Source organism: Anopheles aquasalis, chromosome X, assembly GCF_943734665.1.
Source record: "Anopheles aquasalis chromosome X, idAnoAquaMG_Q_19, whole genome shotgun sequence".
NCBI lineage: Eukaryota > Metazoa > Arthropoda > Insecta > Diptera > Culicidae > Anopheles > Anopheles aquasalis.
The window spans coordinates 2,440,500-2,463,772 of NC_064876.1; the positions used below are offsets into that span (position 1 = coordinate 2,440,500).

Sequence of the window (23,273 nt, forward strand, 5' to 3'; positions counted from 1 at the left end):
GTAGAACGTGCACAAATCACGTTCGCTGTATGATTCGTGTGTGCCATCGAGCATGGAGGTTGTGGTTTCGTGTTGCTCGCTCTGCTATAGCAGGCGATCTAGTACTGGCGCTGCGGAAGGTACTTGGGAGGTGCGCACCCTTAACACATCGCTCCCGACCGCAACCGGAGCTCGTATTGCAATGCGCGTTCGCGCTCGCGCAGCTCAGAGGTCGGAAGGATCGCGTCACCGGCGGGTTGCTGATGGTACGCGGGTGCAGCGAGTGACGCGAGCAGTGAGTGTCGCGGAAAAGAGGGCTGGGCGGGGAATGGGTGAATGGGGGTGCACACAGAATGTGAATGATATGTGTGTGTTTTTTTTTTTTGGATGGCGATGGTGGTGGTGGTGGTGGACAGGGCGTCAGGAAAGTAGGAAGCGTCAAAGGAGCGCTACACGTTTTGCCACTTGGAGCCACGCGCCTTTCTCTCTCTCTCTCTCTCTCTCTCTCTCTCTCTCTCGCTCTCTTGCTTTCTTTTGTCTCTTTTCCTCCTTTTTTCCCCGTCTACATCCTTCCACGGCCACGTCACCGAACGTGATCGCCGACAGGTTGCGTTCCAAGTTTCGGTTTTCTTTTTTCTTCTGGCAAATGTTTCTTCGTTCCTACATCCTGCATCCCCCCCCCCTTCCCCCCCTATACGGAAAATTTAACATTTAGTACAGAAAGGCACACATCTGTTTTGAAGAAAAAAAATACTATTTACATTTAAATATAGTATATATATATATATATATTGGTTTTTCTTATACATATATATATACGTTATATATGAGTGTACAAATGTAAACATATATTGTTTTATATATATATGAATCATCACGCATTCTCTTAACCAGGTCCAGGGAATCACGCACCCCCTCCCCCCTCCTCATCAGGAAAAAAAAACTCCATTTTGCTCCCTCGCTCTCTCTTTCTCTCTCTCTCTCTCTCTCTCTCTCTCTCTTCCTTTCTCTCTAGCTCTTTGCATCACGCCCACGCCCACACGCTCGCAAGCGCACACTAGCGCATTGCAATGAGATTACGGGGGGGGGGGGTGGTGGTGGTGGGGGCAATGCGATCCTTGAGACGCACCTATAAGGTCCTTCTACCCTGTTTTTTTTTCTTCTTCTTCTTCTTCTTCTTCTTCTTTTTTACGCTTCATCCACTCCGAGCATTCATTTCGGAGCCGAAGCACACAATCAGCAACCCCTAGCGCGCCTACTGCTTGACGCTAGTTCGATTTCGATTTGCTTCTAATTTGTCGTTTTGTAGCTCGGTGACCGGGCCTCCCAAATTGCAGTGAGTTATTGCTTCGTGGTTGCACAGTGCCTTTTGTTTCGCAATCGCAAACGGTGCGGTGCACCGGTTTGGTTAGGTTAGGTAAGTTAGTTAGTAGCGCTAGATGCGTTCTGTTCTGCCCTGTTCTGCTCCCCTAATTACGCTAATTCGAATACCTTTTCCGTGGGACTGGCCGTGGCACCGTACATCGCGGCCATATCGCGCAGCCCCTGCTGCCGCTAAAACAGGCGTGTTCCTTAAGTGTTGAGCAGCGTTCTACGCGGCGATACTGTGGTTTCTTTTACCTTTCTTTTTTTGTTCGTTTTAGGTTTGTTTGTTTTCTGTTCTGTTAGTTATTAGTTAGCTATATTCCAGTGAACGTTAGTGAACTTATTTGGTAACATTAAGCTAACTCTCAGAGCCGATGGGGGTGCTTTCTTCGCTTGCTTGCACACTCCGCGCTGCTCTTTCTCAAACCTTCCCAGGGTCGGCGTGGCCAGGGGGGGGTGGGGTGTGTGAAAGTTCGGGGGGATCCCGGGGCAGGGATATTGCGCAAAAGTAAACTCCGGGGCCCCGCCCCGACTGATTGATTAGTGTGTTGTTTGTTAAGGTATTTCGAATAAAGGGGGCTTCGGTAATTTCTGGTCAAAAACGGGATATTTTTTTGACGATTTTTTGTGACGTAACCATTCAACTTATTTGTTTGAAGTGAATGGCATATTAAGCTACCAGTTTTGAAGAATATTTGGTGCTATTTTGGGGAAGATTTAATAAAAACTTCATCCATGGCATCAAATTTAGGCAGTCGTGTCTTCGAAAAGGTACTTTTTCCCGGTGCCCATCGTAGCTGCGTGATGGGTCATCAGAAACATAGAAATCGATACTCGTTTGAAAGATTAGAAGTTTATCTAGGTAGCCCCGTCGAGGTTTTGTTGAATTTTCTATTTTTCGCTTTTTGGATGATTTTTGAAGTTGAAAAAGTGATGTGTTTTGTCATGTTGCCAAAAAACACGATTTTTGGCGATTTGTTTAGAAAAAAGTATCAACATTTTTCATGATTTCTCAACGGGACTACCTGGCAAAGAGTGTACAGATGATGTGTTAAAAATTTCAAATCGATCGGCCCAGTAGTTTTTACGCTGGGCACCGATTTTGAAAACGTTGGTTCTGCGGAAACGCTCTTCAAAGTAGCGAGCTGCAGCTGGAGCCTTTTAAGGAAAGCGGATGTTCAAAAATCTATAACTTTGTCAGTTTCGCTCCGATTGACCCAAAACTTTCACACAGTGTTGTTGAAAGGATCAGCTTTGAGGGAAAAATGTTAAATGCATGCGTCACATAAAAAAAAATAAGGAAGCCACCCCCGTTAAACGTTGCCTTCTGCTGCGTGCTAAATTTCCTATCGCTCTCTTTATCTCTCTCTCTCTCTCTCTCTCTCTCTCTGTTTTCCTTTGTACCCCCCCGCCCCCCGGTCATTAATCTTCTGCTGTCGTGTTACTCATTAAAAAAAAAAACAGTTGTTGTGTTCCGCGAGCACGTCGGTTGTACAAAAAGATTGGAACAACATTGGTGCAGTTTGTTTCGCCGCATTCGTTTGCCCCAATTTACTCATGATATCATTGTCTGTTTGCTCTAGTTGTACTCTGTCACTCTGTTATACCACCGCCCAAACCCCCTCCATACAGGGATGGTGTTTGGAGTCACTTCTTCCCCCCTTCTTCACGGACTCGCTGGCGCTGTTTCATCTACATCTTCACCTCTACATACTATATATTCGTGTTAAGGATACGATTCAAACCGGCCCGACACGTGAGGTTGCTGTTTTGCTTCAGTTGAGGTTTGATGGTTGGTTGGATGTGTCCCAGCACAGTTGCAGCTGCAGCCTCCCTGCAGCGGTCTCTCTCTCTCTCTCTCTCTCTCCTTGCTAACTATAGCACTGCACTAAAAACAACCCTTTGAGTGTATTGAGAGGTCGATGCGTTTCCCCGGGGGCGAGGCAGGTCCGTGTGTGTTTTTGTTTTTGCGTGTTTGCCCCCCCCCCCGCCCCCCCCCCCTCTCGCCCCCTGCCTCCCGTTTTGTACAGCCCTAAGAGTGTAATGAGTGGTTGAGGTTGAGTGTACTTAGGTTGCAAAATTCATAAGAGTTCTGATTGATAAACGTTTTACCATCGTGTTCGTTCCATGGCGGCCACGAGACACGGCGGTTTCCCTGTTGAGGTTTGCTTTGTTTACTTTGTTTACTTTGTTTGCTTTGTTCGTTTGTTTTTTGCCTTTTTTTTTTGTTTTACCTAGTGTTTGCTTGTTTTGTACTACTTGTTGCCTTCTGTTACTGTCCAAAACCACACCGCACCGCTGTCATTTCTTTTGTTTTGTTTCGCAATAATGTTTTCTTGTGTGTTTTTTTTTCATTCTCTTTCTTTCCAATCGCTTAGCTGTCCATTCGTCTTACTGTTTCCAATCTTTCTTCTTTTCTTTCTCTCTCTCTCTCTCTCTCCTTCTTATATTGTTTTACTGTATATTGTTGTTGCTTCCTGCGTGTAAATAGATTGCATCTAGTGCATCATGCCCCTGGATTGTTTTATCGACGTTTGTTGATTTTGTTAAAACCTTCACTACTCTCTCTCTCTCTCTTTCTCTCTCTTTCTTACATTTGCTCTATTGAGAAAAGATCCATTTTGATGAAAGGTGACGCGCGCGGCCGAACAAATGTCGACGTCCACAAACAAAAAACAAAAAAAAACACACAAAACAAAAGTTTAGTTGTTCGACAAAATGAAAACAAAAAAAAAACACAAACACTTTGCGTTCCGAGCGAGCGTAGATGATGTAGCAGCAGCAGCAGCAACAGCAGCAACAGCAGAAGACCATGATGACCGACCGTCCGATTGGGGGGGGGGGGGGTGGCTGGGGATCCCGCCCGGGCTACCTATAAACCGGAGGCGCTGGCGAGCCCCCCGTGGTGCATGCCACCGCTCTGCAAGTACATGTAGTAGTTGTACGAGTTCGGGGACTGCGGTGTCACCGTGTCCTGCATCTGGTGGTGATGGTGGTGGTGGTGGTGCTGGTGCATCGCGGCCGCATTACCGGCGGCCGCGGCAGCGGCTGCAGCAGCGGCAGCGGCCGCCGCCGCCGCCGCCGCCGTACTCGATGCCGACCCGTTCATACCACCGACGGCCGCCGCCGCCGCCGCCATCGTGACGCCCGCCCCAACGAGCGTGTGGGCATGGGCGGGCCCATGCGGTACCGCCGGTGGTGGCGTCGTGTGACACTGGGAGGTGGGGGTGCCCCCGTTGCGCACGAGGGCCGCCACTGCCGCCTGGTGGTGCGCGTTCGCCAGAATGTCGGTGACCGAATGGGACGAGGGCCAACAGTGGGCGGCGTGTGGGCTCCGCATCGGCGTTGTACCGGTGGGGGGTGAGGGGCTGCCCCCGCACGACAGTTCCGATTTCAGCGAACCGGCCGTGTACGGGTACGTGGGGTAGATGGAGTTGTAGAGGTGGGCGGACGGGTGTGTCCCATGGTTACCGACACCACCACCACCACCACCCGAGCCCCCATTACCGCCACCGGGGCCACCGGTACCCGAACCACCATTACCACCATTGCCTCCACCATTTCCGCCCCCGTGGTGGTGATGGTGGTGGTGGTGGTGGTGGTGCCCAATGCCACCGAGCTTGTTGCGCAGGATGCGCGAGATCGAGCTCACGCTCGGCACATTGTTCTTGTCGCACACACCGTCCGACAGCAGCCGGTCCCGGATCTCCCAGGCGAAGATGCCCGGATCCTTCTGCTTTAGCTCCCGGATGTACGTGACCACCTTCGGGGTGGTGACGCGCGGTTTCGAGCCACCGATTGCACCGGGCAGTATCGAGCCGGTTTCGTGGTAGCGCGCCAGTATCTTCGACACGCACCCGTGGCTGACGCGGAGCTGGCGCGAGATGTCGCACGGCCGGATACCGAGCCGGGCCAGCTCCACTATCCGCATCCGCGTACTGTTCGGCAGCGGTCGCCCATTCACGAACACACCGCCGAGCTGGTTCACCTCACCGTACTGCTGGGCTTGATTTTCTGCAGAAGAGAGAGTGAGAGAGAGGAAAAGAAAATATTAGCATGAGACGCTGCTGTTGTTGTTGTTGTTCGTTTTGCTCGACCGGTTTGCTTATTGTTTTGTTGCTGCGTTGCCGCTGCGTGGTGCTCCCGGAAGTACGTGCGTGATTGAAGGTAAAAAAAGTAAGTCAGTAAGTCGAGTCGAGCCAGCCCAGCCCGGCCCAGCCCCGGAGCACTTGTGGAGCACTACGCGGAATGCATCCGAATGCATCCGAAATAGGACTCCCGGTGCGTGCTTCTCCACCGGGGGCCCCGGGACACACATTGGAAACACATGTAGCCTGAACTGGCCAGACAGTTTGGTGCCTGGCTCGGTGCTGTGCGAGTTCTGCGGAAAATGGAACGGAAGAAAAACAAAAACAACCGAACCGAACTGCACCGCAACCACGTTTACAATGGCGACACGGCGTTTACCGGGTGGGGCGTGCTCGCTCCAGGCCATGCTGGCTGACTGGCTGGCTGGCTGACTGGCTGGCTGGCTGACGCGTGGCTTGTATCACGAAGGTACCGCCGGGAACACCGGGTCCTGTGACTGTGCGAAGGATGCGCTGCTGCCATTATCTCACTTTCCTTCTCTCTCTCTCTCTCTCTTCCCGGTTATATCCTTCCCCGTAAAAAAAAAACAAAACGCACCCTACCGGGGCCCCTTGCTGTCATTCTCGGTTCAACACAAAAAGGGCGGCCTATGGCGGCGTCGATTATTACCGGTTAAATTGAGGTTTTTTTTTCTTTTCTTTTTTTCTTTTTTTTGGTTTGCTGTTGGTTGCTTTGGCATGTTTTAACGTGCAAAAGGGGCAAAGGGATCGAGGGAGACAATTGTCTGCCCCGGGGGAACGCCTTCATGTTTGGGCGTGCGTCCGGACAGGGAGCTGCTATATACACTGGATAGCAAGCGGAGAGGGGTAGCTGCCGCTGAAGCCCGTTTGAAAAAAGGGGAAATTGCGCAGCAGCCAACCAGGCCCTACTCTCTTGCTCTCTCTCTCTCTCTCTCTCTCTCTCTCCCTTGCTCGCTCTCTCGAACTGGGAAGAAAAAGGATGTGAACCGGAGAACCGTGAAGCGCCGCGCACCGTCCCGCAGGGGAGCAGCAGGGGAGCGTGAAAAATGAAAATCACACGGCCTCTGAGCCGTGGTGGATTGTTTAATGACAAATACATCTCCGGTACCCATCAACCTTCTCACTCCATACGGGAACACAATCTGTGGCGAAAAATCTAGCGTACCCCGAGAAAAATGTGAAGAAAAGTGGAGCCGTCGCTTTTACGCTACGGTTCGTATTTAAAGAGTTTTTTTTTTAATGATTTTCTATTCAACCTCAATTTTTGCTAGTGAATGACACATTAAACTACAACTTTTCAACAATGTTTTGGTTGCATTTTAAGGAGAGATATAAATAAACGTTTCGTAAGTTGAGCCTTGACTTGAGCTTGAGAACGGATGGGCCGATTTCACTCTCTTGATTCTTGGCGCCTTTGCGGGATTCCGTCTTGCTCAGCGGACTGTTGAGGTACGTTGGGAAACTTTGAGCAAGTACTGTCCTTCAATGGCAAATTGGAACTCAATTTTGCACCGGATATCCACCTTACCAGCCTTCTTGATACGATATTAATTCCAAAACCGTTGGATGGCAACCTTTCAGCTCCAATGCCCACTGCGTTCAATTCGAATATGGTTGCTCGTCGAATTTGATCACCGTCGCCTACTGTGGTACTCTTTCAACAGTGTACACAAGAGCAGTGTTTTATTTTGTTTTCTTCCATCAGACCAGAGGGAGTGGATTGGTTTGAGCGCACCAACGGTTTGAGCCGTCAAGTGATTTAAGGGTCGGTAATATCTTACGATTACAGGGATCATTTTTGACGATTTTTCGTGACGTAACCATTCAACTTTATTCTTTCAAATGAATGTCATATTAAGCTACAGCTTTCGAAGAATATTTAGTTCAATTTTGGGGAAGATTCATTAAAAAAACTCCTTCCACGGCATCAAATTTCTGAAGGTGCGTCTGCGAAGAGGTACTTTTTACGGTGTACATCGTAGCGGCGTGATGGGTGATCAGAAAAGTACAAATCGATACCCATTTGAAAGATTAGAAGTTTATCTAGCTAGCCCCGTCGAGTTTTTGTTGAATTTCCTATTTTTCGATTTTTGGCAGATGTTTGAAGTTGAAAAAGTGGATGCTTTCTGTGATTTTGCCTAACAACATGATTGTTGCATGTCTGTGCACTTGCAGTCTGTTACACAAAAGGGACACGACTGGAAAAAGGTAGACTTCGGTAGCGTTTCTGTCGATTTTTTTTCCGTTTCGCCAAAGTAACGATCGATAGCTCACGATAGCGGTTTTAGTGATTGTTGTGTATTCGAACTCAAAAACAAAAAAGATCCAGCTCATTCATTAATTCAAAACAAGACTGCCGAGCCCTTTCCGTACCATTGACTGGGCTGGGGCCTCTCCCAGATGTGAGTTCGTATAATCGCGAATGTTTAACTCTTAAAATTGCTCCTGGTGCGTTGAGCTCCGGAAGGCAAAATCCTTCTTGTTCCCGGTCAGCTCGCTTGTTTAGTTGTCTCGTCCACAACCCTTTTTTTTTGGGGGGGGAATTTCAAGGGTGGGGGGGAGGAAATTACCGAGAATGTTAGCCGCCGATACATCGCGACATCATCATCATCAACAACAACGCGTCATGTGGTATCTGTCGGGCGGCACAAATCTGTACCGCGCCGCGCGGTGGTTCCGCGTTTGATTCCCGCTCCCCATCCGCGTCCACGTTTGTGCCAAGTGCCGCGGTTCCCAAATTCGTAGAAAACCATGTTCACATTCGCAGTTCGCATAAATCATGTTTGATGCATGCGAGCAGAGGGCATGAAAATTAGGTGGGTGGGGGGGAGGCGGGGAAACAATAAGAAAAAAGGGAACGCAAAGAAGTACAAAAATCCAATCCAAATCCAGCCTTTCCTCGACCGTCGTCGTCGTCGTTGTCGCTGCCGCCGCCACCACCACCACATTTTTCAACGGGGAAAGGGCATCGAGAGCTTCAAAGAAATGTGGGCAAAGGCACCGTAGGGAACAAGGGCTGACACTGACGCCCGTGCCGCTACAATGTGCCTTTGACACCGATGCCGATGCCGATCGGGCTTGTGGTGTGGCACCATCACATTTCCCTCTCGTGACCTTTTGCGGAACACTGGGAGCATTAAAGGGCGAGAGGAGGCGGTAGAGGGTGCCGCACAGCGTAGAATACCCAGACCGACAGAGAGACCGCCGGGAGTCGAGGAAGGAAAATTTTTGAAATGATGAAAAAAAAAAATAAAACACAAAAAAGAAAAGAAAAAAAAACAGCGGAGAAAAAAGTAAACCCTGCCCAAAAGATCGACAACGTGAAGGAAAAGAGGAAGAAAAAGGGAAAGGAAAAAGGAAGGAAGGACGGAAGAGGAAATGTCAACGCGAGCGGAACGCTATCCGCATTTGAAGTTGTTTCGATGAGGAGTTCGAGGTCGTCGGCGTCGTCGTCGTTGCCGCCGTTTTCGTCGAGCGACGCGAGTGGCCCACCATGTAGAAACATGTGGAAATGATCATAATTTACATTTTAACGGTTTCTCGACTGTGAGAGCGAGCGAGAGCGAGAGCGAGAGAGAGCGAGCGTGTGTGCTGGAGAAGAAGGACCACCACCGCTGCTGCTGCTGCTGCTGCTGCTACCGATGCCTGGCGTCCACCAGAATATTAAAAGAGACCGCGCCAATGTGTCCCCATTGCCCGAACTGGTAATGGCCTTCCAGTGCGCCAGAAGGGATTGGGATTCGCACTTCTTTCTACCCCCACCCCCCGGGGGTCTTGGGGGTGGAAAATCTCAAATATATCGTGCACCGCGGACACTTTCCTTTCCAGTGAGGACGGTGAGGTGTTCGCGGGTCATAAAAATAAAAAAAAAAACGGCCGTAAAATCGGTAGCGGCATCTTGGTACTCTCTTTCTTTTACTTTCGTTCTCATCTCTCTCTCTCTCTCTCTCTCTCTTCCAGTAAATTGTTCGTTTGAGGCCAAGGAGGACGGCTGTAAAACACCGCTCCATTTCTGTTTGATTCTGGTTGCCGGTGCCGCAATTAATTAGTTTTTTTTTGTTGTTGTTGATCTCCTGCTCAGACGCACGATTCGGGGGAAGGCAAACAAAAAAAAAACAAAACGACAACAACGATGGAACCGGGGGGAAAGAAGAAGAAAAAAAAACCCAGAATCAATCGGTGCGCCCTGGCTCTGTGACAATTCCTTGTTACCTCGCCGGGGGGGTGCCATCCATGACCATGATTCGATTGTCATCGAAGCAGTCGGATTTCGACGTAGCGGTGGTAGCGTTGCCGGCCCAGGGCGGAAGAGGGGATCATTACCAGGAGGATTACGCGACACGATTGCGACCCCGGGTGACCACCGGACCGGACCACCAGAGGGCCGGGCCGTGCCGGGCTTGATTCCCGGATTGATTTAGGGCCCGGACCGTCCCGGATGCCGAATTGATTGACAACATTGATGCCTTGTTTCTGTTGCGGATTACTGCACCGGATTAGCCGTGGTTTTTATTGTGAGTGTGTGCGTAGCGGAAGACGAAAACCGGGCCGCACTAGGTCGCGGGAATTTTGTGGCGCGGGAACGCTCGCTGGCAGCTGAAGACTGCGGAAGCGGACTGGATGGGAGTCTAGCAGGGAAGGACTGGCGAAATCCAGCAGGGGAAAACGCTGCACCAACGTCGGATTGCTTCCAGAACGTCCCACCTAGATGGACCAGAACAAGCAGGACATGGAGCTCCAAGGAAATGCCCCTCCACCACCCAAAAAAGAACAACTCCACGTCGGCGAGTACCATTTATGGCCCGTTTTTAACGATTTTTTGTGACGTAACCATTCAACTGTAGATTTTCAAGAAAATGACATAATAATCTACAACTTTTGAAGAATATTTGGTATTGTTTTGAGCCACATTCATTGAAAAATGAATCCATGCCATCAAATTTAGGCAGTCGTGTCTTCGAAAAGGTACTTTTTTCCCGGTGCCCATCGTAGCTGCGTGACGGGTGATCAGAAATATGCAAATCGATACTCGTTTGAAAGATTATAAGTTTATCTAGGTAGCCCCGGAGAGTTTTTGTTGATATTTCAATTTTTCGCATTTTGGCAGAGTTTTGAAGTTGAAAAAGTGATGCTTTTCGCGATTCGGCCATAAAAAATGAACTTTACAGATTTGTTAAAAAAAAAGTATCATCAATTTTCATGATATCTCGACGAGACTACCTGGCAGCGAGTGTACAGATTATGTATTAAAAATTTCAAAACGATCGGCCCAGTAGTTTTTACGGTACTGGGTGGGATTTCAGGGTAAAATGTTAAAAACATGTATCACAAATAAAAATTAAACACCGAACGTCCCCCCTTTAATTGGCTCAACCTCAGTCCCGCAGGTTGCCTTTCCCTCCGCGTACACTCCCGCCTCCCCCCGGGGAAGAGTGCTTAATTGCGTCACCGCGTCGCGATTGCTCCTTTCGAGTCCATTCGCCAACACCACGGGATGTGACGCCATGGGATGGCGGGCGTTACCACGGCAAACAGGACGCGGACGGGCGAAGCAGCGTTTAATAGGCAGCCCAAATTTCCCAAATTCCATTCGAGCCGGCCACGTGCCCCCCTCCCGCCGCCGCCGCCGGGTAAAGGGGTGCCGTTCGAGAAAACAATCGAGTTCAAAAAAAAAAAAAAAAAGAAAAGGAATAGGTGCGTCCCGCCGGACGGTCTCATTTGCACCGCGCAAACCACCGCTCGCACGCGCGGTTGCGGTTTTTTTTTTGTTTTCTTCTCCTGTCATTTTACAATTCCATCATCAAAGCGGCTGTGCTGTGGGGTGCGGGCGGGCGCGGTTGCAGCAAATTAATGATTGTTCCCGCCGGGGGGGGCACACAATCACACATGCACCGGGTCCCGGGTCTTTTAAGGGGTCGCCACCGGGAAACGGGGATCAATTTTCAATTGAATTTGATTTTTCAAAAAAAAAAAAAAAAAGAAAAGGCAAAAGCCAGCGCGCGAACCGCACAAAAGCGCGTGACAGAATGGCGGGGGTGGGTTGGGTGTGAAAATGAGTTTCCTCCCCGCGTGTGTGTTAATTCTGCACCGACGGCACCGGCGGCCCTGAAGGCCCACTGATGAATGGTTTGCGTTTGATTGCCTTGAATTCACTGCCACTCGACCGTGCACCCTCCGGTCGGGGAGTCCAAAGCAGGACCGGAGGCAGCAAAAGAAAAAGAAGAAAGGAAAAACACAAGACAATGAGGTACATGCCGTAGACAGGACCGGTGCGGTGGCTGGAAGTGGTTTTATTTTCCGCGGGGCGAGTGGAGGAAAATTCCGGGAAAAAACCGCAGCTTCTCGAGTGTGCGGTGCGGAATTGAAGCATTTTCCATCCAGGAAAGGGCGCCCGGGGGTCTCTGTACAGATCGAACTGGATAGAGGTCGAACGCGTAGTGCGATACGTATTGTACTTGTTTTATGTTTTACATTTTTCCCTGAATGCTGATTGTTTCAAGAGTATTTTTGTAGAATTTTTGGATCAATAGAAGTAAAACTGTCAAAGATATTGATTTTCCAAAGGTCGCGCCGCATGCATCACTCAATCCCACAATGAATGTTTTCATAAAAGCATAGTAGCATAGCATAGTAGCATAAAAACAACTGTACTGATTTAAACACATAATCTGCACACTATTTACCAAGTAGTTCAGCCGAGTTTTCATAAAAAGTCTTTTAAACCAATTAAATCGTAAAAAACAATGCACTTTTTCAACTTTAAAAATGCTGCCAAAAATCGAAAAAAATGGAAACGCAACCAACACTCAACGGGACTACCTAGCATAAGTTATAATCTATCGAATGAATAACGATTACACATATTTCTGATCACCCATCACGCGGCTACGATGGGCAACCAGAAAAAAAGTATCTTTTCGAAAACACGTCTTCCCAAATGTTGATGCCATGGATAAAGTTTTTAACAAATCTTCCTCAAAATGCAACCAAATATTTTTCGAAAGTTGTACTTTAATGTACCATTCACTTTAAAAAACTAGCCCAAAAGGGTTCTTCACAAAATATCGTCAAAAATGAGCCATGTTTTAACCCGTATTAAGGCGAACCGCAAGGGAAGGGACTTTGGTAATTTCTGGCAAAAAAAAGGATCATTTTTGACGACTTTTTGTGGCGTACCCATTCTACTTAATTCCTTCAAATTAATGGCATATTAAACTACAACTTTTGAAGAATATTTAATGGTATTTTGGGGAAGATTCATTAGAAACTCCATCCATGGCATCACATTTATGAAGCGGCTTCTGCGAAAAGATACTTTTTCCGGAGCCCATCGTAGCTGCGTGATGGGTCATCAGAAAAATACAAATCAATACTCATTTGAAAGATTATGAGTTTATCAAGGTAGTCCTGGAGAGTTTTTGTTGATATTTCAATTTTTCGAACTTTGGCAGATGTTTGAAGTTGAGCAAAGTGATGCTTTTTGTCATTTTGCCTATACACACAATTTTTGGCGATTTGTTTAAAAAAAAGTATCAACAATTTTCATAAAATCTCGACGAGGCTACCTGGCAAAGAGTGTACAGATTATGTGTTAAAAGTTTCAAATCAATCGGTGCAGTAGTTTTTACGGTACTGGATGGGAACCGACTCAAAGTAGCGAGCTGCAAGGAGCCTTGAGTATGAATCGCGGATTTTCAAACATCTGTATCTTTGTCAGTTTCGCTTCGATTGATCCAAAACTTTTACACAATATTCTGCATGTGCCACATAAACAAAATCAAATACCGAAGACCCCGAAAAGGGTGTTCTACATAAAAAAAAAAGGTGGAACGTTTCCAACAGGCATTCGGGTCAAGCTCCGTCGCTGGTTGCAGCCCCAACAAGCCCGTCGCTCGATTGGTCTTCAAGCAAACTGGTGCAAACTGTCCTTACTCCTCCAACGATACTCCGGCAGGGGCACGACGACGGCAGGGAATGGTCCCGGGAGTTGGATGTTGTTAAGCAAACGAATTGCACGTATCCCCGCACACGCCAACCAAGCGCATCGCGATCCGCCGCGTTGCAGACGAGAGAAGACGATCCGGGAGCACAATGGCTGTGGTTTGTTCGTCGCATCGATTGCAAGATTGCACTCCCGGGAGGGGGGGGAAGCACGATGCGCTATGATGCGCAAAATCGCCCGTCCAGCGAGAGAGAGAGAGAGAGAGAGAGCGTCTCAAGTTGTGCGTCATCGCCGAGACAGTTCCTGGGCATGGATTCGCGCCCTCGAATGTCGGATTTCTGTGTAACACAGCAGCAGCGATTGTTTCGCGCAGTCGATTAAGCGAGACGTGCAGTGTGGCTGCTCCCGTGACCCAGTGCATGCCTCCTTTCCTCTCTCTCTCTCTCTCTCTCTCTCTTCTGCCGCGAAAGGTCAGTTTCCAAGAAGAAGCGGACTTGGTCTCGGTGCTGGACCTCCGGGCGTACTGGACAAACCTCTCCACTGGAGACGGTGCTTCTGACCAAATTCCAAAGAAAATCGTAAGTTCCGCCGGAGTCTGAGCGAAGTGTGGATGGGATGGCCGCCCGGTGCCCGTGACCTCCACCGTTTCAACCTGTCAATCGTTGGTTAAATAGCTGAAGGATGTCGCTCTGACCGAGGTCGCTAGGATGTCGTAAATTACAAGTTTTTTCCCCCCCGCTGCAGAGTGCCTCCCACGTCGACCGCCCCACGTCGAGGTTGGAAGGTTCATTAGCAACCCCATCATAGTCTTCGAGCGAACACTTAACCGATGTACCATCTGGAGCTTGTGCAGAGAAGTTCCACCAAGGGGTTCCACCTCGCGATTGATCTCACTATAAATAGGCGCGAAAGACGCGGCGCGGTGCGCGTGCCACACCACCGTGTTCGAGGTCAATAGCGCGCCGCGCCGGGGGAGGAGGTGGGGGGGGGGGGGGTTGCAACCCTTAACAACAACCTCAACAACAGTGCGCGCACGCGACAACGCGTCCCCGGGGTAATTAATGGCGTTCCTCCTCCGCAGCAGCAGCAGCAGCGCCCGGAAATGAGCGAACGGGCACTGGATACAGGAGTGGTAATTATGTGGTAGCAGCACTACCCCGAAATAGCATCCCCCCGTGACATCCCCCGTCAACAAAAAATCAATCGAACGCCACCGCCGACGTTCCACAGAGCATTCCAATCCCCCCCCCCCCCCCCCACCAAGGGGGACTGACATGCGCAGCGTACGGGTCCATGGCCAGGTGGGCCATCCCCCCCCCCCCCCCCCCCCCCCAGCAGCATCCCTGCCAGTGGCGCCATTTTCTGTTTTTTTTTTTATCGATTTTCTCAGCCCATCTGACGCGACCGCGCATCGTTATCGTCCTTTCGTCCGGAACAACCTTGGAATCGTTGGAGTTCCTGGCGATGGGCGACCCACCGCGGGTGGGTAGGGGGAGGGTTGTTTTTGAGGGGTTGGAACGGAGGGTGAAGGTGCGGTGGTCACGGAACCCAGCGAACCGTACCATATTGCGCTCCGGCAGCTCCTTGTGCAGTGCCCCTGGCCCTACCTCCACCCTTTTGCCCAACCCCCGTGCCAAATGGAGGACCTGTACCACCTTCCCTTTTCCCGTTTTTTAAGGGCAGCTACCCTTACTCGCTCATCCCCCACCGGGGCGCTCTTTCTCTCTCTCTCTCTCTCTCTCTCTCTCTCTCTCTCTCTGTCTCTCTTTCTGTCTCTCTGTTGGGCGCGCGCGCGCACAACACGCCCTAACGATAACCGACCAGAAGGGCAACCATTTTGTTCGTGTGCGCACCCTCCACCCCCCCACTTCCTGGCCCTTCACCAGGGGGTGGCTTCGAGATAATCACGAATGCGGAGTCCTCGTCCTCGTCCTCGTTCGTTGCCCGCGAGCGTCGCGCCCATGGTATCCCGGGGTAGGGTGGATGGCGGTGGGTGGAATTGGGAGCTCTCACTGGAAAATTGCTTTAGTTACCAACAAAACCAGAACAGAAAGAGAGACCAAGAGAGAGAGAGAGAGAGCGAGAGCGTGCCTCCAACCCCCTCCCTTCACCCTCAACTCTCTTCCAAGAGGGTGGGGGCCCTTTTAATCCCCCTGGAGCAAGCACTGTTTTAGGCAAGGGCAATAAGAACCGACGAGAAGGACGAGAAGAACGCGAGCGTGCGCGCGCGCGCGCGCGCTCAGGTTTTTCCGTTTTCCACCTTCAAACACCCTCCCCCCCCCCCTCATTTCCTTTCCATTTTATTTTTCACGTTTATTTTCCGCCAAAAAAGTGCTCGCAACACACCCGGGTGGATGGGCGGAAGACGGGGCCGCGGGTGCGGTCTAATGTAATCTAATCGGAAAAATGGAAAATTCGCTCGATTTTTCGATGGATGGATGGAGGTGCCCGGTTTTGGTGCCACGAAACGCACAGCAAACACAAACATGGCCGGCACAAACCCTGGTCTCCCTGAGGGGCCCTCCGGGGATCTAAATCTGACAGACGCACACACAGTCGCACGCACACAGACTGACAGACAGGGAGCAAGGGAGCCACAGCAGCAGCAGCAGCAGCAGCAGCAGCAGCAGCACCATAAATCCCACCCAACTGTGTGCTGTGCCTTGTATTATCTTTTTCCTCTTCTTCTTCGGTATTTATTTTCCGGTTTTTTTTTGTTCGCCGTTTTTACCCGTTTTCCTGTTTAATACACGCCCTGTGTGTGCGTGCGGCACAACAGCACGACGCGGAAGGCATGCCAAAAAAATAAAAACGAAAAAGAAAAAAAAAAAAAAGGGGGAAAACGCAATTCACGGCGACTCCGGGATGATGATAAGCCACGCCACGCCATGCGCCACGGGAATGGAACATGTAACATGTGACTGACAGGAGCAGGAACGAAACCATCATCATCATCATCATCATCATCATTCTGGGCAGAACAGGGGCACACAAGGGGCGTGCATTGGATTGCAAGCAGCACCCCGGAATAAGACAACGAAGTGTTTGAGAGAGAGAGAGGGATGGCTTCGGCCCGGCCCGGCCCGGGCATAGATCCGGAGGGCCTGTTTGAACAAGCTTATTACCATGTTTCGTCGCTCCAGCACGCATGACCGCACTCGTTAAATAGAGCAGACAAGGAGGAGCCGTCAGTTGCAGGGCGCATCGGTGCGGCTTAAAACACGGCGGCGGCGTCGGCCCCTACTCTACTTTTACTTTACTCCCGTTCTCTCCCGTTACCTAACCCACCGGGGCTAATTATTGTGGCTCACCAACCGACCCAGAGACCCGCAAAGGGCGCAGGGCGCGCAATTCGCCCAGCACACAAAATCGCGCGTCAATCGCGAACCGCGCGAACCCGAACAGCGAAAAATTCCCCGAAAGAGAGAGAGCGAAGGGAAGCGAAAAAAAAACAGGAGCGGAGAAAAACCATATCCCGGTAAATAGCTAAAAACCCTCCAAGCCTCCAGTCCTTCTGGTTTGTCCTCGTCCTCGTCCTCGCGTCGCGTTAATGCCTCGCGCCACAAAAACGGGCGCACACACCGAGAGCCGCTTCGTCCTTCGTACAGCACGGCAGCAACAGCAGCAGCAGGAGCAGGACGATGGCGCAGATGCGAGCAGGAACACTCGAAGGAAGGATGCGCCAACAACGACTTTTTTCTTTTTTTTTTTACTTTAATTCTTTTACGACGACAACTCGTTACTCTCTCTCTCTCTCTCTCTCTCTCTCTCTCTCTCTCTCTTTCTCTCTCTCTCCCCATGAAGAGGGAAGATAGAGAGGGTCTAGAGGGACTGTCTAGCGATCTAGGGGGCTGTTGTTGATGAAGGGGATGATTGGTGGGGACGCATGGTGCGCAAATTAAGCGTACAGCGTGCCTCAATCGAATAAGCATAAAATAGACCGTACATATGCTACCGGTACCATGTTCCTAGCCACCAGGCCACCTATACCGACGACTGGTAGTGGCGATCTCGAGCGATCTCGCCATATTGCTTAGTAGCAGCCAGTAAAGGGGTTTCAGTGTTGCATTGCAATGGCGTTCGCAACAGCAGCAGGAGCAGCAGAAAAAGAGAAACAGCGAGAGAGAGAGAGAGAGAGAGAGAGAGCGAGCAAAGAGCGAGGGACTGGTGTCAGCTGCAGTCAGAAGAAGGAGCAGCAACAGCAAAACAGCAACCACAACAACGAAGAGTCAGATTAAATCGTTCGAATCGGAACAGTACACAGCCGCAGCCGCCCCAAAAAGCGCGCAGCAGCAGCAGCAGCAGCAGCAGCGCGGTGAAAAATGGTGCCACAAGCCACCCGCAACCCCCCCCCCCCCCCCACCACCTCACCGGAAATTTAATGCAAACTATTTGCAGGGTTTGCGGCAGCGAGCAACGGCGCAACGGTGGCGCGAACATCTTGTTGCATCTTGTCCTCGCCCCATCTTCTTTGCTGTTTGCGGTTTTATTTGGGACTTTAAATGGGATTTGCGGATCCACATCGCACACACAGTCTCCATTCGCAGGCGCACTCTCGGGCACCATTTTGTCCCACTGCCCGCCCTTCCCCTGCTGTACAGGGTGGGGCAAAAAAGAGGCTGCAACACAGTTTAGAAAAACGACGATATCTTTTACATTTTTGGTTGGATTTTATTTGAGTAGAAGCAAAAAGTGACGGGAACTTTATAGGCTTTCAGAATCAAGTTTAGTTTTTATTTCCGGTTTGATACTTTTTGCATGAATTAAGCGTTTTTTTTCCGAACTCCGAACTTGGTTTTATTGCGATGAGAGCAAAATCGCTTTTCCAACTTCAAAACTCTGCCGAAAATCGAAAAATAAGAATATCAATATAAACTCACCGACACTACTTAGGTAAACTTATAATCTTTCTAACGAGTATCGATTTGTATATTTCAAATGACCCATCACGCAGCTACGATGGGCACCGCAAAAAGTACCTTTTGCAACGACACGCCTAACAAAATTGGATGCCACGGATTAGTCTTTGAATGAATGTTGCTCAAAACAATACCAAATATTCTTCAAAAGTTGTAGATTAGTATGCCATTTACTTAAAACATTAAAGTAGAATGGTTACGACACAAAAAATCGTCAAAAATGATCCTTGTTTTGGTAACAAATGATCGAAAAGCCAAAAGGCCACAAACCACCCTGCAGGGCAACGAGCAATGCTTTCTTCTACGGGATCTCAAGACCATAATTCACCGAAAAAGTAACATACCGAAAAAACCTAAACTGATTCTGAAAGTTTATGAAATTCCCGGCATTTTTTGCTTGCACTCAAATAAAATCCAACCAAAAATGTAAAAGATATGGCGTTTTTTTAAATGTGTTGCCGCTTTTTTTTTTTGCCCCACCCTGTACTCTGTGGCTGGAACATGGGGATGAAAGCGAGAGACAGAGAGAGAAAGAAAGAGGAGAAAGAGGAGAGGAAGGCTGAGCATCCTGCTGGCTTGACTGCCGCTTAATTTATTAATTATTTTAATTTGCTTAAACCGTCTCTCCCCAACATGCCGGGCCACATGCCGCCAGTGCTGCTGCTGTTGCTGCTGTCGCGGATCCGTCTTAAGTGTTTGCTTTGGCAAGCGCAGCTCGGCCGCTCGGTCGCTCAGCCGGTTTCGCATTCGCCCACGACGACGACCAAGACGACGACATGACACATCGGCATCCTAAAAGCTGATGATTCGATTTGTTATGTTTCCGTGCCGTTGTCGTACCGCCCGGTGGCGGTGCTGGGCGGTCTCGGTGCGCGCGAAACCCGCCGTGAGTGTGCATTTACGTGCGCTACACAATAATGCGGTTCTGTTTTGCAGTTGCCACTGTTGTTGCTGTTGCTGCTGCTGCTGCTGCTGCTGCTGCTTGGCTCATTGCTCATTCACTGTACGGTTGGGCGGCTGCTGAGCCTGCTCCGTACTCCATTTTTGGAACCTCGAACGCGTGTGCACTACGCGCCTGCATCGCCGGATCATCGGATGCGCTATTTATGCAGCGCCTGGGACCGAGAGGCAACAAGGCCGTGCTGCTGGTGGCAAATGCTGGCTTTTCATCGCGTACGCGAATCATTTTCTCTGTAATTTGTGCGTTCATCAAACAGCAGCAGCAGCAGCAGCAGCAGCGCCGTACAGGCGTGATCGAGCGACGCAAACCCGCTCACTGAGCGACCGTCGACGACGACGACGACGACGACGACGACAACTAATTGCCCGCGGCGCGGTGATGGCGATGCTGGCGTTGACGGCATGAAAAAAAAGGGCCCAAAAATCGCGTGACTCGCGGCTCGCGGCTACAAAATGGAAACCGAGCGAGCGAGCGGAGATACAAGGGAGATAGGAAAAAAAGGGTTAGAGAGATAGAGAAGAAGAGCGAAATGGGGAGCATCATGGTGGTGGGGCAGCGAGACGCAGACGATTTGCTTTACACATGTTTTACATGACAGCGCAAGATGCATAGACACTCGGTGTGCGTGTGCGTGTGCGTGTGTGACGCCATCTTTGGTCGGTGTCGGGGTCTCGCAGGATCTAAGGGCGGCTGGCTAGCTGGCTGGCTAGCTGGCTGGCTGGCTGGCTGGCTGGCTGGCTGGTAGATTTATAGGATGAAATTAATAAATCACTGTCATTATCGCGGGAAAAATACTAACCTCACCACCCCGCCACCGAACCCAAACGAAACTGTGGATGAATGGTGGCAGGAAGCGGCTTCCTCGCGCCAGCGCCGGCACAGAAACGCGACACGAACAAATTGCGCCTGGCAACTCGCATCGTATTTGCGCTGCTGCTGCTGCTGCTGCTGTTTTTTTGATTTTTGCGAAAACCTCCCTCCCTCCCTCCCTGCCCCACCGCATCCCTCTGCCGTACGCTACAAAGTTGCCAGCCGCACGATCACGCATTAGCAGCTCCGCGGATCACGGGCGATCGTCGGTGCCGGGGGTTTTGGGTGGTTCATTGTTGTGTGTTGTGTTGTAGTATTTTTTTCTTCAATTTTAATTTTCAATTTCTTTTGTTTTTTTTTTTTGGCAAATTAAAGCAATGGAAATGGTGCTGGTGGTTCGCTCGATCAGACGCTAACCCTACTCGCACTCGCAGGCTCCATCACTTTCATTTTAAAAAAGAAAATGTTTGCCTCAATTGCGAGCTATTAGGCGAGGAATATATTGCACTTCAGTGCGCCATCAGGTGGTACCATCTTGTAACAGTTTAACAACTGTGTCAATTTTATCAGCCGATTTTCGAAAATTAACCAGTTTTATTTAGGTTATTCTATGCCATTTTAATAATGGATCACTTCACGTTAAGGGGGGACTTCGGTATCTCACTTTGATATGTGACACATATTTGTTGTTAACATTTTTTCCCTGAATGCTGATCCTTTCAAGAGTATTGTGTAAAAGTTTTGGCTCAATCGAAGCAATACCGACCGAGTGCCAGATTTTTGAAAATCCGCGTTTCATACAAGGCTCCATCAACGTTTTCAAAGTCGGTGCCCATCCAGTACCCTCAAAACTACTTAGCCGATCGGTTTGCAATTGTAAACACACAATCTGTAGACTCCTAGCCAGGTAGTCCCGTCGAGATTGCATGAAAATTGGTGATACTTTTTTTTAAACAAATCTTTAAAAATCGTGTCTTTTGGCCCGAACGAACTGAAATTGTTCACTCTTTATATTGAAAATAATCAGTCAATACTGGACACTGCGTTCGTGCAATCGATGATGAATAAATGGTGGTTTCCTCCTTTGCCGCATTACGACGGAGCTGGACTTTTCGCTGTGGCTCTATTTGGAAAAAAAGGGTTTATGCAAACAAAGTTTGAGCGCTATGAAACAACTTAATGCTAATATTAGAATTAGCAAAATAACTCTCGAAACGATGTCAAATGCAAAGCAGCCGTTTTGTTTGCGCGAGTGAAGGCGGTCGATTTGATCGATAACATATGTTGAGTATGGCACATTAAATGGCATAGAATAACGTGTATAAAACTGGTCTAGTTTTCTTAAAATCGTTTGAAAAGTGACCGAGTTATTCCGTTTTAAAATAGCATACCGCCTGATGGCGCACCCTGTCGAACGGCAGTAGGACAAAGAGAGAGAGAGAGAGAGAGAGAGAGAGAGAGAGAGAGAGAGCCTCACCGATCAGCTTCAACGATTATCATCCTGGCATATAATTATTTGTTTAACATTTCACTTCGAGTGCGCGCGCGCGCGCGCGCAATCCGCTTGCCATGGAATCGGCGCTTTTTTTCAAACTCCAGAACCCGTCTCTCTCTCCCTCCCTCCGCAGCCCACGAGGCGAGGCAACCGATGATTGGAACCATAATCAGCCAACCTTTTGGCTTTGGTCTTATCGGGAGTGCGCTCGGAAGTGTGCGCACAGCCAGCCAGCCAGCCAGCGAGCCAGCTCGCGCCTGTGTGTTGTGGTTGTAATCTATCTGAACCGTTCAATTAAAACTGCTTTTACTGCGCACTCGTTGCACTGATTCCGATCGGTGATCGGTGTTTGGTGCGTCGAGGGCGAACGTACCACTATCTCAGTTCCCCCCCCCGTCGGGGGCCCCGTAAGTTCGCGCAGCCAGACGCCAGAAAGACAGACGGACGATCCACGGTCCACGGATGTGCCGGTGCGATAACGCACAGGAGGCGGCACCGGGCATGTGCATTGTGTTTGCAATGATTTTACGACCGTCCGCACCGGACCGCGCGCACTTTAGGTGCGGAGGAGGCAAGCCCCAGCAAGCTTGGTGTGCGAATGGGGCTTAATGTGTTTGGTGGTGGCGAATGATGCTGCTGCTGCTGCTGCTGCTGAATGCATCTTGCATTGAGAGATGCAAATATATTTATATAAATATAGTATAATGGACGAAACCGGAGTGTTACCGACCGTAGCAGCAGCAACCGTGCAGTCACGTCGCCCGTGTTTGCGTTTGCCAGCCTCGAACCGGCCTCGATTTGCCCCTAAAAATGAGATGCACTCCAGTCCCAACAACTGGATGGCGGTGCACTGGATTGCCACACTATTTGCCAATTGGTTTATGGACGGCGCACCACCATCGAGACTATATTTGCACCGACAGCGCTGCACAAGCGAGCGAGCAACAATCGTGTGCTCTGTTTTTCATCTTCTTTTTTGCTTTTCTTTTCTTTTTTTTTTTAAGCAGAAACACAGAGTGTTGAACCAACATGCCGTGCGTGCGTACGTGGCCGAGTGACCGAGCGTCTGCCGATCGTGCGGCTAATGACGTCATGGATGTGTCCTGTTTTTTGTTTTTGTTTTTTTTTCTTCTTTTTCTTCAAACTGTCACACCGTGCCCGAAGTTTATTAGTTAATGTAATCCCCCCCCCCCCCCCTCGGTTCTTCGCCCATAATCAACTTCCCCATCATCATCATCATCATCCAAATCATCATCATCATCGCATCGAATCGATTCGCAGCAAGGAAACCCCCCCCCCCCCCCTTTGAAGGCAGAAGGAAGAAAACGGGCATCCGTCAATCCGTTTTTCCCAATTTTAATCCCCCTGCTGCAGCAGAATGGTTTACCTCCCACGCCACGTCATGGCCAGTGGATTAGGCGAAGCGAAAGGCGGCACACGTCGAGGCGAAGGCGGACGATGACGATTTGCTACGCAAATCAGACGCGAAGCTATACAGGGCAGGCGCACCGATTTGTCACGGTTATCAGCGAGCGAGCGAGCGAGCGAACGGGCGACCAAATCCAGCCAGCCAGCCAGCCAGCCAGCCAGCAGCAAATCTAATTTTTGGCCCGACCAATGCAAACGTAGCCCCGGAACCGGGCGGCGGATGATGACGGATGATCGATTCGATCTATTCTCGCCGCGCAATACA

At 49.8% G+C, this 23,273-nt stretch overlaps 1 protein-coding gene across 2 annotated transcripts in view; it reads right to left on the reverse strand.

Moving 5' to 3' along the window:
* Positions 1-4,216: 4,216 nt before the first annotated feature.
* The window catches only part of LOC126572021 (paired box protein Pax-1-like), a 59,207-nt gene continuing 40,150 nt past the window's right edge, over positions 4,217-23,273 (reverse strand). For both annotated transcript variants that reach the window (XM_050231029.1, XM_050231021.1), the window contains one exon: positions 4,217-5,358. In XM_050231029.1, the coding sequence (XP_050086986.1) occupies positions 4,217-5,358 (1,142 nt within the window). The remainder of the gene's footprint in view (positions 5,359-23,273) is intronic.